Source organism: Purpureocillium lilacinum (assembly GCF_023168085.1).
Source record: "Purpureocillium lilacinum CBS 284.36 DNA, scaffold_5, whole genome shotgun sequence".
Taxonomy (NCBI): Eukaryota; Fungi; Ascomycota; class Sordariomycetes; order Hypocreales; family Ophiocordycipitaceae; genus Purpureocillium; species Purpureocillium lilacinum.
Window position 1 is genome coordinate 2,446,365 of NW_027072115.1, and position 15,506 is coordinate 2,461,870.

General features: G+C 59.4%; 4 protein-coding genes across 4 annotated transcripts; 1 reads left to right on the forward strand and 3 right to left on the reverse strand.

The window, feature by feature from the left end:
- Positions 1–4,699: 4,699 nt before the first annotated feature.
- Positions 4,700–6,572, forward strand: PLICBS_007339 (uncharacterized protein; the record flags this gene model as incomplete). Its single annotated transcript, XM_018320770.2, has 3 exons — positions 4,700–4,803; positions 4,863–6,326; positions 6,383–6,572. 3 exons carry the CDS (start codon positions 4,700–4,702, stop codon positions 6,570–6,572), a joined length of 1,758 nt encoding a protein of 585 aa, XP_018180667.1.
- Positions 6,573–6,638: 66 nt separating this feature from the next.
- Positions 6,639–8,811, reverse strand: PLICBS_007340 (uncharacterized protein; the record flags this gene model as incomplete). Its single annotated transcript, XM_018320771.1, has 5 exons — positions 6,639–6,808; positions 6,874–7,083; positions 7,138–7,459; positions 7,519–7,841; positions 8,160–8,811. 5 exons carry the CDS (start codon positions 8,809–8,811, stop codon positions 6,639–6,641), a joined length of 1,677 nt encoding a protein of 558 aa, XP_018180668.1.
- A 2,580-nt stretch (positions 8,812–11,391) lies between these two features.
- On the reverse strand, positions 11,392–11,895 carry PLICBS_007341 (uncharacterized protein; the record flags this gene model as incomplete). The annotated part of the gene is made up of 1 exon (XM_065601156.1): positions 11,392–11,895. One exon carries the CDS (start codon positions 11,893–11,895, stop codon positions 11,392–11,394), a length of 504 nt encoding a protein of 167 aa, XP_065457228.1.
- A 797-nt stretch (positions 11,896–12,692) lies between these two features.
- PLICBS_007342 (uncharacterized protein) lies at positions 12,693–13,434 on the reverse strand (the record flags this gene model as incomplete). Its single annotated transcript, XM_065601157.1, has 3 exons — positions 12,693–12,696; positions 12,756–13,255; positions 13,426–13,434. 3 exons carry the CDS (start codon positions 13,432–13,434, stop codon positions 12,693–12,695), a joined length of 513 nt encoding a protein of 170 aa, XP_065457229.1.
- Positions 13,435–15,506: the final 2,072 nt, after the last annotated feature.

The following is a 15,506-nucleotide window of genomic DNA, read 5'->3' on the forward strand; positions in this document are numbered from 1 at the left end:
CCTACGGCGGCAGACGAGGCAAAGCACAGTCGTCGCCGTCGTCGTGATCGCCGTCGCGTGGAAGCCTTGCGTGGGTAGGAGTGTCGCTGGGTGCTGCCGTCTTTCGGCAAAGGGGGTTGGGCACGGCGTCGCGGGAGTAAGCAAGGAAACTGGGCGTCGCAAGGCCGATCGTCAAGCCGTCGCAATGGTCGGACAGCTGGCAGAGGTTAGGGTCGCTGTCCGAAATGGCCGGTTGGCAACAACAGGCCGCGGGCTCTCCGGATCGGTCGCGAGGCGCTCAGAGGGGCCAAAAGAAGGACTGGAATGAAGATGGAGGAGAGGGTTTCGGCCGGGGGGGTGCGAGGCGGGCCGGATTGTCAAGTATGCACGAGGATGGGCGAGGACGGGAGCGACAAGAGACGGTGGGCAGCGACGGGGGGGGCGGGTGGCGCGGACGACTTGCGACCCTGCTGGGCCAGCGGGCGGGCGGTGGGTGGACGGACGGCTGTTGTCGAGCGCCTAAGGAAGTCGATGTACTTGGGGTGGCAGCCCTGGCTCGAAGCTGGGGGAGGGTCAGGATGAGAGGGTCAGGAGGAGAAGTGGTAAGGGGGGGGGGGTCGTCGTCCCCACTGCTTGGGCTCCTTCGACGACAGCAGCAACAACAACAAGCACCGTGCAGGAGAGGGCAGGACAGGGCAGGGCAGCGAGAACAGCACACAGCACGAGTACGAGCGCGCAGGCGGGCAGCGGGGCGGGGAGACGGGGGGGATGGGCGGATGGCGGGCCCAGACGATGAGCGCCTGGACGAGACGAGCGAAGATGCGATGCGATGCGATGCGGTGGACGCGCGCCGCTGGGCGCCGTAGCGGATCCTGGAGCCACCCCCAAGGTGCTGCAGCGAGCTAACGGCGCAGGCGGGCGGGCCCTGCAAGCTGCAAGAGGCACCGAGGACCTGAGGGTTCCACCGGGGTCCGCACACTGGGCAGGGGGCCCTGCTCTGCTGGTCTGCTCTTGTCCGCCCTGGTCCGCTCAGGCCTTCCAGGTTGCTCCAACTCGCTGGTCTGGTGGATGGGCGGCACTGGCTCGAGGTGAGGCGGTGGGTGGGTTTTTGCAATGGCGACCTGCAAATCGAGGCGTGAACGGTGTGTGCGGTGTGAGATGCGAGGCCTCAGTTGCGCACGCGCGCGAGGGTGATGGCCACCTCGGGAGGGTCCAGGCAGGGGGGCCTGGGTGAAGCTGTCGTCGCCGAGAGCTCCTACTCGCCTCCGCGTCGTCCCAGTCTGCACATGCGTCCTGGTCCTGCGCCGCGCTGGATCGTCCCTGGTCCTATTCGCGCCGGGGAACCGACGACCACGTACCCGTGCAGACGCACGTCCCAAAGCAATGCGTCCACGACGAAAATTGGCGTCGACGAACGGGCTATGCCGGCGACGAAGGCACCCACCTCGGCGCAGTATGTAAGTCTGTCCCTGCGTGACGGTGCCCGCCGGGACGAGCTTCTTGAGCCCAAGCTTTCGACGGCCGGACAACCAGCGTCTCGGTCACCGTTGCGAGCCTTGAAGCGCCGTGCACCTTCTTCCTTCGTACTTTGCCCGAGCTTCCGTGCCGTGACGAAAGCCTTCAAGACACGCTGGCGGAGCGATGCAAACCTGAGACCCCAAGTCTTCTTGCTTTGCCCAGCAACCGCAGCACCGCCTCCGAGGCTGGGGTTTTGTGCCAGCGGCCGAGTGTGCGACCTGCTGACCTACCACGGTGCCAGTTGATTCGGCAATGGCCAAACGCAAGGGCTCCAGAGTCGATGGGACCGTGGTGTGTGATGAGGCACCGTGTGGTGTGGTGTGGTGTGGTGTGCCCGACCCAGAGCAAAAGGCGGGAGGCTGGGGGGGTCAGATGTCCCGATACAACCTGCACCAGAGTCACCGACCGTCGCCCGCAATGAGCGGCGATTAGCTCTCCGGACTGGCGACAAGCGAAGGAGACGCAGTCGTGTCGTGCAACAAGTCTGGCCGTTCGTCAATGGCCACAATGACAAAGGAAACTTGAAGGGGTGAGGCAGAGGTGCAGGATGCGAAGTTGTCTCGTCCAAGTTGCTCTCCGACAAAGTCTGCTCCTCGCAGCGCAAAGCCTGCTCGTGTTGGGCACCCAGCTCAATGCCACCTCCTGGAGAGTTCGGACACTTTCCCTAAACCCTGGCGCCTCCGCAGCGTCGCTGGTCGTGCGTGCCAGGCGACCTGAAAATCTCTCGTCTCCCGCCCGCGCGTAAATCGAATCGCGAAACTGCCGCGTCACGACGCGTTCGAGGCGAAGCGGGGAAGCCTGCGGGTCCGTCGACGTGCCTGAACCACCCGACTCAACCAACCGACCCACGCTCGTCGCGCGGCATCACTCGCCCGCCGTAGGCGCCTGGGCTCCCAAGCTTGTGCGTGTCTCGACCTCTGGTCCGACAGTGATTTGCGTTGGGCCGGAGGCACACGATCATGCAGAAGCACCGATCCAATCCTTTGGGTGGGCGACGTGTGAGCACACGCAGACTGAGGCATCAAAGGGACGTGCCACTTCCGGTCGAACCGCGCAGATGTCGAGGTAGAGCTTGTCGCGTGTCGCCCAGAGCCGACGACCAATCACTCAGGATTGAGCGAGCCATAACCGGAACGAATGGACTGGTTCGACGCGAGCCCGCCCCGTTCATTGTTGGCTTTTAACTTTCCACGCTGGGCTGTGGAAGACGACTGCAAACTCATTGGCTCCTCCTCTGCCTCGCTGGCTTGGTTGAGGCGCAACTGTCGCGTCGCATTGCCGAACGACAGGTAACGGGCGAATCGCCGATGTGGCTCCCCGACTGACTTCGTCGTAAACGCGACTGGGCTTTTCGCCACCGGCTTGCTTGGTGCTGTCGTAACCTGTCGATTTCTCTCTCAAACCGTCCTGGATGAGCAGGAATGCCAGCTCCCTGCTTCGCGAATACCTGTCTCGCATGGATGACAATAGCAGCCACGAGGTGGTCCAGAATACCCTGACCACGGTGCCATGTTTCACCTCTTGGCAAGACCTACCAACCTCAAGAAGCACATTCCAAGGCAAAACGCTCCCATCGTGAGTTTTTATCCGGGACGTGAACAACACAACATGTGGCTGGGGATTCAACGGCAATTATCATATGACCAGTCTCGGCGCGGTACATATGACAGACCACAGTTGGGTTTGCGGCACGAGATGGGCTGCCCCGCTCCAATGGTTCCATGCTGTGACCGGAGGGTGAGGCAGGCTGGAACTATCGTGGCATGCATGGCTCCGGGGGGCTGATGTGGAGGTTGGCGGACCATCATTGTCATCTAGCGGGCGGCAGATGCTGTCCTCTCGAACCCGGGTTTGTGGCCGGGGCGAGATCGGGTCTCAATGCCAATGCGGGTCGAAGCTGGCGTTGCCCGCTCCACCCCTGCTTCTTTGATGTGTGACCGAGAGCAACGGCATCATCGTTGCGCGTGGTGCGCAGCTTACTGAGACACACAATGCGGGCCGTGCGGGCGCTCCTCGGTCCCGCGCTCGAGTTTGAGGTGATTGCCTTCTCAGCACTTGGCGCTTAGCGTTTGGGTATCTGGGCTGGTCGCGGTTAAGTAGGAGATGGCGCCGGCTCGACACGAACGACATTCTCGGACCAGGGATTCCGTAGAGCGTTGCAGCGTTGTGAGGCCCAGATGGCAAGCGTAGCAACTGGCGCTCGTGCTGTATCCTGTTGATGTTTCAGTCGTCTGAACACTGCACTAGCCTCCGGTCGCATGGATGTGCAGGCGCCTCGGGGACTGGGGCCGCTCACATTGATCCGTTTGCCAGGCGGCATCCTGCGTCATCTGCTCCAAGTCGGGTGCCGTTAGGTAGGGAGTCGAACCGCCTTGGCGTTTCCCAACCGCGCGAGGCACCCAGGTGCCCAAGTTCGCCATGCGTCATTCCACCGTCCGTGGAGGCACGGCATGGGTGATTCTGCGGGGGTCATGCAGAGTGGCGTCAGAAAAAGGGAGTGGAATCAAACCAAGGACAAGGCTCACACTCAGATTAAGAATCTACGAAGCACAGAACTGCCTGAGGCTGCCGGGCCAGAGCTTCCAGAGATCAAGTGTCTGGGCATATGCTTGTAAGTAGTGGGCAACTGCCCAGCGTGGTATGCAGCTTCCTCATGGGCTGTCGGGGTACCTGAGATAAGTTGATAGTACCTGTCCTGAGAGCGGCAGGAGGGAAATTCTACGGGGGGCACCTTCCAGGTTCCTCGCTGACGGTCTGTTCCTTCCCCAGCGGGTATCCTTGGAGGGAAAGAGCTGCTGCTTGCTGTTGCCTTGCATCCTCAGTACCCAGGTTGCCTCAGGCGACGAGTCAGACGTCGCTCGTGAGTCGCACAAGAAGCGAAAGCGCAGTCATCTCAGCGAGCGCTGTTGCGCACGGCATCGACAACCGCAACTTTGACGCCGGAGACGGACCGTCATCGCACGCAACGAAACGGTGGGTGCGCGCAGCCCTGACTGGTCCTGCTGCCCCACCACGCAATGGGAGACGGGCCGCACCCGCTGATTTTCCCCTCCGTCATCCCGTCCACTCTCCGTTCTCGAAGCCCGGACCCCGACCGCACGCACCCGCCGGCGCCACGGACCTCCAGTCTTTTCTGCGCCCCTTTGCTCTGCCTCGTCGTCTTGGTTCCGATTCGTTCGCTGGTCACTCAAGAAGCCTCATCATGTCTGCCCCTAAAGTCATTACTCTGGACAACTTGTCCACGCAGCTGCAACCGTGGCGACCAGACGACGACAGTCACCTCTACGCAATCGTTGACATGGGGAGGTCAGTCAAATCGCTTTGGGCCGTTCATCTGACGGGCAGATGGTGTTAACAAACTTTAGCAATGGCATTCGCTTCTCCATCACCTCCTTGGCCCCGCCAACAACACGCCTTCTCCTTCCAATCTACTCCGCTCGCGCCGCCATTTCTCTGTTCGACGCTTTAACTCTATCGCCCTCTGGGCTGGTCTTCCCTTCCGAGACCATGGACGCTGTCGGGTCCGCCCTTTCTCGTTTTCATCAGATCGCTCTCCTTCATGGCGTCCCCCGTTCCCAGATCCTGATTTTAGCCACAGAGGCAATGCGCCGCGCCGCCAACGCCACGCAGATGCTCGACTCCATTGCCAAGGCGACTGGTGGCTTAAGTGTCCAGATCCTCGACCCATCTGTCGAGACGCTGTTCGGCGCCGTCATGGGTTCGAGGAGTGGGCTGGTCGCTGTCAAGGGCGGAGCTCTGTTCCTCGACCTAGGCGGTGGCAGCGTACAAATGACTTGGGTTGATACAAGCCAAGCCCACTACGAATTCCAAGCCGCTCTTGCTGGCGAGAGCCTGCCATATGGCGCAGCGAAATTGACGCGTGTGCTCGAAGAGCAGCCCCCTGAGATCCACCAAGCCGAAATCGGTACTTTGGAAGAGGGCATTGACCGCATATATGCAAACCTGTGCTCCAGGTTTCCTGCCCTGCAAGCGATCAAATCCACACACGACAGAGGCGAGGGCGCTACCGTTGATGTGTATATGTGTGGAGGAGGCTTCCGAGGCTACGGAAGCATGCTCATGCACAACGACTCAATTTCACCTTACCCGATCAGCTCGATCAACTCCTATTCGGTGCCCGGGCGCGTCTTCCGGCAGACCTCTGAAATGAGGCGGTTGAACCGAGAGTACGACGGCAAGATATTCGGCATGTCAAAGAGGCGGCGCCGCCAGTTCCCTGCCATCGCTACCGTCATCGAAGCATTCATCGCAGCTGTTCCTAACATTGGCAGGGTGACGTTTTGCGGAGGCTCGAACAGACAGGGAATCCTCATGATGAAGCTACCACTGGAAATCAGGGAAAGTAACCCTCTCGATGTTTTGGCGCAAGTCTCCCAGAAAGAGAGGCTCGTGTTCGATGCCGTCCTGCGCTTGCTCCAGGCGGCTCTGCCTGATAACGTGCAACCTAACACGCCCACCCCGATCTGTCTAGGCCTGGGATCGCTGTTGATAAGGCGCATCTGGGATCGTTGCGGCTATGATAGCACCACGAATGCTTCGTTTGCTTTGCACGATGCAGTCACGCGCAATCCTGATTGCCCCGGCCTCACACACCTCACGCGAGCCGTCCTTGGATTGGCTGTTTGCGCTCGATGGGGCACAAGTATTGGCCCTTCAGATGAGCATCTCTTCCAGGGCCTCCGCCGAATCGCCGACGGCCATGACAAGGATGCCTCGTTCTGGGCAATGTACTCGGGGGCCATCTGCGGCATTCTTCCCACCATCTTTCCCATCATGCCCGAGCCAGACGAACTCCTGAGCGCAATCACGTACGAACTCTCCTGTTAACGCGTCACGAACGCTTGCTAACGACGTCTCATGACAGGTTGCATGCGGCCATTGAACCTGGCAAAAGCGACAAAAGAGACAAGGTCATTCTGAGCATTGGCCTTGCATCCAAATATCAAGGGAACGTCAACCCAGAGGCACTCGCTGACGAATTCCAATCTGCTTTGAGCAACAAGGGAGACAAAGCACAATTCAAGACCTCTGTTAGGGTCACATCGCTCTCATGATCTCATTAACTTGAACCTTGTCCAAGGTGTCATCCAAGGCGCATCGCCTGTGTCCTTTCCGGTAAATCACTCGCCATCGTCATCACAGTCATCTGCCCCGCCACGCCGGGAGCTTCTCGACTTGCCGCTGCCTTTCGGTGCTCGCTTTCGGGCGTTGAGCTTTTTCAGCTCGTGATTGACCACGAGCACGCAAAGGAGGGCATCGCAGTCATCGGCCGAGGACCGAAGGCTCTGGTCTAAGCATGGTTACTAACGTGTTCGGAGGACCCGAAATCTCGACGATGAGCAGAGGGATACCTACACATGTCCTTGCGGGCTTCGAGCAAACGGCGGCCAAGATGGCAAATGTCGCCCTTGTTCTTCGGGTCATGTCGATGATGGGACCCAGCCTGAAGCCAGTCCAGAGATATCTCCAGGCTCTTCTTGGTCCGGAACTGATAGTGGTAGAATATGGCTACCATGGGGAAGTGCACATCAGCCAACCGTTGGTAGTGGGCGTGGTACACATCGCCTGCGAGTCGATCAGCTACCATGCCAGCGCGGAGGACAGACAACGATCACCTACCGTTTGGACCGGCTCTGACAATTTGCGACTTGAAGGCACCCATGAGGTCACGGTACATGAGGATGAGCTGCCACAAGCATGCCCAAATCGCCATCCTCTCCTGTGGCTGTGGCTGAGAATGCTGGCCGAGGCAGTCGTCCAGGCTCTTCAATACCTTGTACTCAAGCAATTTCAGTGCCTCCCGCGCAATCTTTCTTAGCCGCGCCTGGACCGACAATGGAAGAGTAACGATGTGATTGGCAGGGTCGCGGCACCAGAACGACGACATCCTCCAGATTCTGAAGAAGCAGTTCATCTTATGAACATTGTCAACAAGGTCGTGCTGCGGCCCGTGTCAGCATAGTACAGCGTGGGATGTGGCCTGAGAGTCTGGAGGCATACTTTGGGCAGAGAACGGCCACCTTCGGAATAGGCCAACAGAAAGCTCTGCAAAGCCCGGGGAAAGTCAGATTTGTACTCCCTCTTGATCTGGCCCTCAACCCAACGCTGCAGCGCCTCGTGGCTAGGGACGTGATCGCGGGGAAAGTCTGCTTTCTTTGCCTCGTCGGAATCGTCATTGGACTTGTACGGCTGTACGATTGCGCGCAGCGCGGGAGACTTCAAGTCCGTGGTGAGGAAGATGGTGATCTCCCTCGGAGTGCCGAAGTACCTGCGCGCACAAGAACAGAGCTGCTCCTCGGCGTACGGATCCTTGGACCACACATCTGGACACCGTTTTGTCAGCGCCACAAGCCACGACCAATGCGGATGAGACGCTGGAAGGGATTTGGAAGGGGGAGGGGGGGTTGTGGTACCTGGACCCTGGGTTATGATCGGCCACGCGCTGCCCGGGGTTTTACGAGTACAGACGAGGTGGGAGTGGTCCGGAAACGACTTTCTACACGTGGGACAGACGCCACTCTCATGACACTAAGATTCTCAGCTCCGGTTCATGATATGCGGGAGGTGGGGAGGAAAGGGTCTCGTCGGCTGGAACTGTCTTACTCTGGTCTTGGTTACTCGGCATGGAAGACAGGCCCCACTCTTCCGGACGTCAGCCGTCTGAACCGGGTCGGCGAGCTGCCTCTGCCTCTTGTCAGAATCGGCAGCGGGCCGTCGACGCTTCTGGCCGGCGGACTGGCTCGCGTACTGAGCGCGGGGCTGGTCGCCGCGGACGTGGATGCGGGCCGGGTAGCCACGGGGAACAGACTTGACGGACGACTCAGTCTGGGGGTAGGTCCATTCGTCGTCCTGGGCCTGGGCTTCCCTGAGGGTGACGCGCGGGCGATGATGGCCATCGTCGGAGCGGTCCGAGGGCAGGGAGCCAGAGTGGTCGGAGGGCGAGGTGCTCCCGCCCTGGACCAGCTCAGGCGGGGTGTGGCCAGAGTAGTCTGAGCCGTGGACAGCGACGTCGTCATAGGGGGCTCTCATCCTGAGGAACTCGGCTTCGAGATCACGGATGGAGAGGTGAGCGGCGTGAACGGACGACGAGGGGCTATACTCGTAGCCGTAGCCGGAGACGGGACTGGGGGGACTGTCTGAGAACGGGGGGCTGGGGTAATGGCTAGACTCGTCTATGGGCTGAGGGGCGCCGGAAAAGGCCGGCCAGTCGAAGAACTTGTCGAAGAGTTCTTCCAGGGCCGAGGAGGAGGGAAGACGGGGGTTTTCTTGCCCGTCCCAGGCGGTTGTATCCATGTTGATGGCCGTGTAAGTCACGGGATGCAGTGGGACCTTGCTTGGCTAGCTTTGGCGAATCGAGCCCGGGGGTCTCGTGTCAGAAGGCAATAACGTGAAGATGCCCAATGTCCCAGCAGGTCTTTGTGTAAGATTTGTCGGGTTCTGGGACTCTGCCTGACACAAAGAAGAATTATAATATGGTGTCCATGGGAGGCTCTGTCATGTCCCGTCACTTACACCGTCGGGGCCGTTGCATTCTCGGTGTGGCCAGGGGCCCTGATTGGCGGACGGCCGCCTGAGCCCCGTCGCCCGGGACCAATCACAACCATGTCCTACACCGATTTTGACCATCTACCCCTGGGCCGCCGCGGTGGAGCCGCCGGTCATGTGACCTCCGCCAGGCCCGCGGCGGCGGCGGGCGGCCCTCCGGCCTGGCCTGGCCTGCCTTTCCTCAACGTACAGTCCGACGACGATGGGGCGCCCCCCAACACAAGGCTTTCTCTGCCTGCCAATTCCGATTCCACCGTGCCTCTGCCGTCCACAGACGCTGGGGCCATGGCGCAGGGTCGTTTTGGGGGGGAAGGGAGCTGGTGGTAAAATCAGAGACGAAAACAACGGAACGCGCGCAATGGGGGAGGGAGAAGGTGGCGAGACGGGGGGAGAGAGATGTAGAAGAGGGAGATGGGGAATACCACGGGAAGAGTAAGAGAGGATTTGTGTTGGGAAGAAAGAAAGAAAAACAGAGTCAGGAATGGGCGCCGTGGCAGAGAAGTCGGGTTGGGACGACGGCGGTGGTCAAGTTATTAAGTGCTGATGAGTCGGGGCCAAGTTCCATCCATGCTGCGCCGGGGTCGTCCTTGGAACTTGGGGGTTTTCCCCCCCTCTCCCAGTGTGTGTGCACACTCTACCCACCCTTACCGACCTTCCCTTTGTTAATTGATGAGCGCTCTCTATCAAAAACGGTCTTTTCCTCGACTGCCATTTGTTGCCGTCCGCCCGCCGCCACCGCGCCGCCCCGGCTCAGGTGACGAACGGAGAGAGAGACGTGTGTGTGTGCCGGGGTCCTGCCGCATGGGCTGCGTGTGTAACTACTTGTTGTACGTATCATGCATGTAGTACGTATGTATGTCCCCCGTTTCCCGGAATGGAAGGGGCGCAGAAGGTCCGAGCCCGGCGCACCACCCCGCCGGTTTGTGTGTTGGCGGCGCATCGCGGGCGTACCGCAGCCGTGGGAGGAAGCATGGCGCTGGCGTCCTTTTTTTTTTTCCTTGCCCTTTTCCTCTCTCGAGCATTTCCCTTTGGCCCCCTTCTCGTCGCTAGCCCACTTCGGAATCAAGGTCAGCAGCGACGGACGGGCGCAGCCCTGGGCCGCCGTCGGCGCGGCGGTCACGCCACGTGTGGACGGGGGTGGTGGTGGTGCAGGGAGGCAAGGGCCGGCACGGGAAAGGGTAAAAAGGGCTCACGCACGAAGAGGGCGTTTTCCGCTCCGGCTTTTGCCATTGGGGCGCGCAAGGTCTTTGTGGAAATTGAAGGTCAGAGCGGTTGAACAGGCAGATGGTGTATGGCGTTGCTCAGAAGCCAAGCCGGGGCTATCGAGGGACCTGGTGCGCGGCAGAGCGGACGTTCGGGCACAATCTGGCGTGGAAAGATCCGTTCGTTCTCGAGGTGACTGCGCTTCGGCCTCCTTTATTAGCCGTGGCGTTGAACTCCCAGTGCGCCGGGCCGTACATGGACGCCATTGGAACCGAACTGTCGATCGAGACGACCCGGGCGCAGGACCGCGCTGGGCGAGTGCGCGGCGCGCGTGTTGCCGCTAGGCCGGGCGTGGGATGCCCGCCTACGGCCCTACCTATCCGGGTTGGGACGGGACGACACTGAAGGTCCCTTGTCTACCCGTCGCGAGGCTTCCGTAAGCCCCCCAGGGGGATTGCCACGGCGGGATTTAAGCCGATGTATAAGATTCAGTTCCTGTAGTATAGTTATGTAAACAAAGATGCGTGAGCAAAATGAGACAGAAGTTGGAGAGAGCGGAAACGGGCATCGGGTGTACAAGCAAGGTAGGAGATGCTCAACCACCGCTGTTGGCGGGTGATGGGCCAATGGGCAGTTGCGCAGGCTTCGGACGCCCGCCGTCCGTGTCACAAGGGTAATTGAGCTGCGCCTGACGGCAGTTGCTAGTAACTATGCCGCCGCGGGTTCCAAGCACGTAGTCCGGGATTACAGACGAACGGGGGCGGCGCTATGGCGCCCAAGACTCGCTCGTCTGAGTGACGCTGTGAGTGATGAGCGGCATGCCTGCTCCGCGACGACTGGACACAACTGCCAAGCCGGTGATGTCTGCCAGATATGTGCGCAGTGCATACATACTTGGTGGACAAAGAGAACTAAGAGGTAGTCGAAGCGAGAGATGGGGGTTATACATAGTATTACTTCCAACATAATGCACCAAACGCCTCTAATTGCCCGCAACTTACACCATACCGTAGCACACCACACCCGGCTCGTTCCATGACCACCGTGCACAGAAATCCAGTACCGTCGCACTATAACGATTCCAAACTCAAAGTAATGGCCCCTGCTCCATGTCCAGAGGTCTGTCTACTTGCAGAGACCATCGCAAGAATTCGTGACGTAGTCGAGCTTGAGGTATCCGTGCGCCCACTGCTTGGGCCAGCCCCTCCCGCATCTCCCGCGACAGCCCTCATGCCTGGAGACGTCTCTATCCAACATGGCGTTTAACGAGTTCCTCGTGTCGACGATGTTAGGCCTATGGCCCTTTGACAAGTTCTCGTAGAAGAGGCAGAACCCATGGGGCCCATTGCCGTGTAGGTAGCAGGCAATGTGCTTCCCGTTGCCGTATTGTGTGCCGTTTGGGACATTGGAGAGCAGCTTCCATATACTGAACATCACGTGGGCTTTTTTCTCATAACCTTCCGAACCGCCCGCGTCCACGTGCGACGTCCGGCAGTTTACGCTCGTATGTGAGCAGTCGGCCTGGAAGTTGTTGTCCTTGATCCCCAACCAGTCCGTGGGCGTGCTGGTCGCAAGCGTCTGGGTCGCAAGCGCCAGGGCCGCAATAGTAAACGCGTGGATGGGTTGCATCTTTATGGGGTGATTGCTAGCCGAAGCGCTGATGAAGTAATCGTATTCTTGGCTCCTTGCCTGTTCGATGTTCCGGAGAGTATGGTTGGTGGCTCGGTTTGCCGACGACAGAGCTATTAGTAGACATGTAGCATATATATATATATACATCATCTCGTCAGCTCTCAACTTTATTCTACTTGGTGGGCTACGACTATGCTGACGGCGGTATCATACCGAAATAGATGGTTTCGCTCATGTTAGACGGTATGGTCGGAGCTGGTGGCCTATTCTCAGGAGTACGTGCGCACGTTTGGTGACTGGCCTAGGCGTGTTTTAAGACTAAGACCAAACGTGAGAGCACGTGCCTCGAGCCCCAAAGTGTTGACCATTTTGGACTTTCATTACGCGGTTTTTGTTTTATCTGTCGTAATCACTTCCTACAACCGCCTGACGTAGTTGCAGTAGAGGCAAGGCGAGGTCGCCTTCCGGCGCCGGCTCCCACCGAACGGCGTGCCGTGGTATCCACTCCGATGGTAACGTCGCGGAAGCCGTCTTCCCACCCAGCCGAAACACGGCGGGATCGGCCAATGCCTGTTTCGCGACTGGGATGAAAGTGCAAAAGGTGAGGGAGGGGGCCTTTGCCGAGATCGTGCACGCAGCACTGGATGGAGAGACACCAGTCGAAGTTGCAAGGTGAGAGTTGGAGCATCTTGCGGAGGTGAATCAACTCTGATTGCCCGCGACTAACACCATACCCAACCACGTACGTAGTGTTGCTGAATTACTGTGCGGATTAACGCAGCACTCTCGCACCATCAACTCTAACCAAAGAAATGGCCGTTGCTCTCTACCGTCTCTAGCGATATACTACGACTGACTACTTGCAGACACCGTTGCAAGACTTGGTCACGTAGTCGAGCTTGAGGTATCCGTGTTTCCAGGCTTTGTTCCAGCCCCTGCCACACCTCCCGTGGCAGGCCCTCGCGTACGCGTTATGCGGGTCGGACATTGCGTCGAAGGCGTGCATGATGTCGCCGATGGAGTGGTTCGTGCCGTGGGGGAAGTTTTCGAAGAAGAGGCAGAACCCGTGCGGCCCGTTGGCGTGCTGGTAGCAGGCGATGTGCCGCCCGTTCCCGTAGAGCCTCCCCGGTGGGAGGTCCGATTGGATCAGTTTTCTCAGGTAGTTCATCACGTGCAGCCTTTTGTCTTTTCCGTTGTCGTGGTTGCCGTCGGCTACGGAGGTCGTCTGGCATCTTGAGCTGAGAGCGTCGCAGTCGGCGGCCCATCCTTGAGTGTCGTTGCCGGTGGCTTTGTTGTCTTCCACGGCTGTCGCCGCAAGTGACAGGGCGGCAACGACAATCGCGTGGATGGGTCGCATCTGGGAGGACACTTGTTAGCCGAAGCGCTGCTGAAGCTACCAAAGGTTGGCACCATACCTTGTCGATCCTCCGCAGAGTATACTGGTCGGTCACTGTGTTGGCTGCGATTCGCTTTGAGATGCACTTAGGACGCGCGCGAATCAGAACTATGCATCCAGCCCTTATATACCAAGTACATCTTTCCCAGTGGCTTCCTTCCGATTCATGGGTATTAGGAGCGTCTTGGAGGCAGAGTTTGCCTAAACCCATGCTTTCTCGTCATTCTAGACGGGCGGATGGTCGGAGCTGGTGGTCTGTCCTCAAAGACGTGCGTAAGTTTCGTGACTAAGTACATACACCAGCATTGGTCCTGGGGCCACCAGTTGTAAGGAATTTCGGACTGCAATACGCGTCCTTGTTTACATGGCGTAATCGCTTCATAGAGCCGCCTGTCGAAATTACAGTCATAGCGTACATCCATCCAGTCTATGGGCAAGGCGAGTTCAGCTACCGGCGCCGGCTCCGGGCCGTGGTATCCACCCCGATGGCGACGTCACGGAGCCGTGTCCCCACCAGCCAGCGCGGAGGGACCGGCTGTCTCTCGCTTCGTGAAAGGTCGCGGAATTTGCCGTTCACCTTCAGCCTCGAGCCCAATCGATGCGTGGAACGGATCCGTCGCTATGGCGACGCTCCGTCATACTGAACGTCGTGCCCTGCTCCATGATGTGCCAAGGGTTTGCCTGGTAATAGCTCCTGTAGTGAACAGGCATGGGACGGCTTGGCGGATCGTTGCAGGGGCGAGTCCTGCGGTGAACGTCAATAGCTACCATCAACGCCGGCAAGGTTCAACACCACACGGTCTTGGAAAGCTACACGAGCTTGACAGGGTCATTCACGAATCTCGCTTGAGTTTAGACGGGATCGGATCGAGAACCGCGGAGCAGCAAGCAACCTGCTCAGCGAGCCATGGACACCCTCACACATTGCCCAGGTATATCGACATCCCGCTGACAACATCCTTAGGAGTCTGAGACAGAGCGGGCTGAAGGCCGGAAGCCGCGTTAGCGATGATGAATGCATGGAGACGTATACGCCTGCTAGCGCCTCGGCTAGATGCCGGGAGCCGAGATGGCTGCCGAGGTCGCCGGGGCAGTCACTGATGAGCAGGCGACGACTACAGATCGTAAGCTTTGGTCGCATCAAGGCAGGCAGCCTGGATTTGTTGAGGATTCGGAAGTAGTGAATACGTGTGAGTTCTTGCCGTCCTCACGTCGATGGACGGAGGAGCAGATTGCCATGTTACTGCATTGAAATGCCGCTGATCGTGCTCGCTCTTCCCGGCCATTCGGACAGCGGGCCGACCACACCAAAAATAGTGCCCACCTGAAGGTGGAGGGACTTCGCAGCCACGAAGCCAACGGGCGGCGGAAGAGGCGGCTGGCTCAGCGAACCGTGCCCACCGCCGATTCTCACGGGCTCACGGCACCTTGGATGCTGGCAAGACCGTCCGTTTGACCCGCCAGACTGAACCTGGCTGGCCTAACCAACAATGGCAACACAACCCAAGGTAGTCACGTCAGCAGCGGTGCAGGCATCAGCGCTCTTGGTGTGCGGTGGTTGAAGTGCTCAGCCTCTTCCTTGAGGTGGGGCGAATTGTTCGCAGACCCAGCGCGGCGGGACGATTATAGCTCAAAATAAGAGGTTTCGCGCCCATGTCTAGAGGACGCTTATGCGGGTCAGCGCGGAGCCTCAGACGAAGGATTCAATCAGGCCCAGCGTCATGGGCCATGGCAAGGCTTGTCGTCGGGGCGATCAGGCCGGAGGGTCGGTTGGCGACGCTTTGCAGACGTGCCAGTGCCAGCATCGGGATTCGGCGCCTTTTTCTGGAATTCAGGGTCTCGAAGATGTGTCTGAGGTCTGTCGGGCAGCGGCGGGCACGTGTTCCCAAAATAAACCGAAGCGACCTTGTTGGCACTTCTGAAATGCCTGCGGCGTGGAAGGGACGCCGGGTGACGTCGCACACACATGGCCTGGGTGGCGAGGCCCGTCGTCGTCCGTGTCTGGCGGCCTTGGCCAGCGGGGTTCGTCTCGTGCTGAGGGGTAACAGCATTGTAACCCTTGGTGTGGCATGGCTGGAGCATTGGCACGACGTGGACGTCGACTGACCTCGTCTTGCTCGGGCTCCCCAGCCGCTTGGCGGCACCTGCGTCTTGTTAGAACGGCCATGAATCCATCGCCATGGCCGGCGGTCAGCAAAAGCTGCTGGTGTGG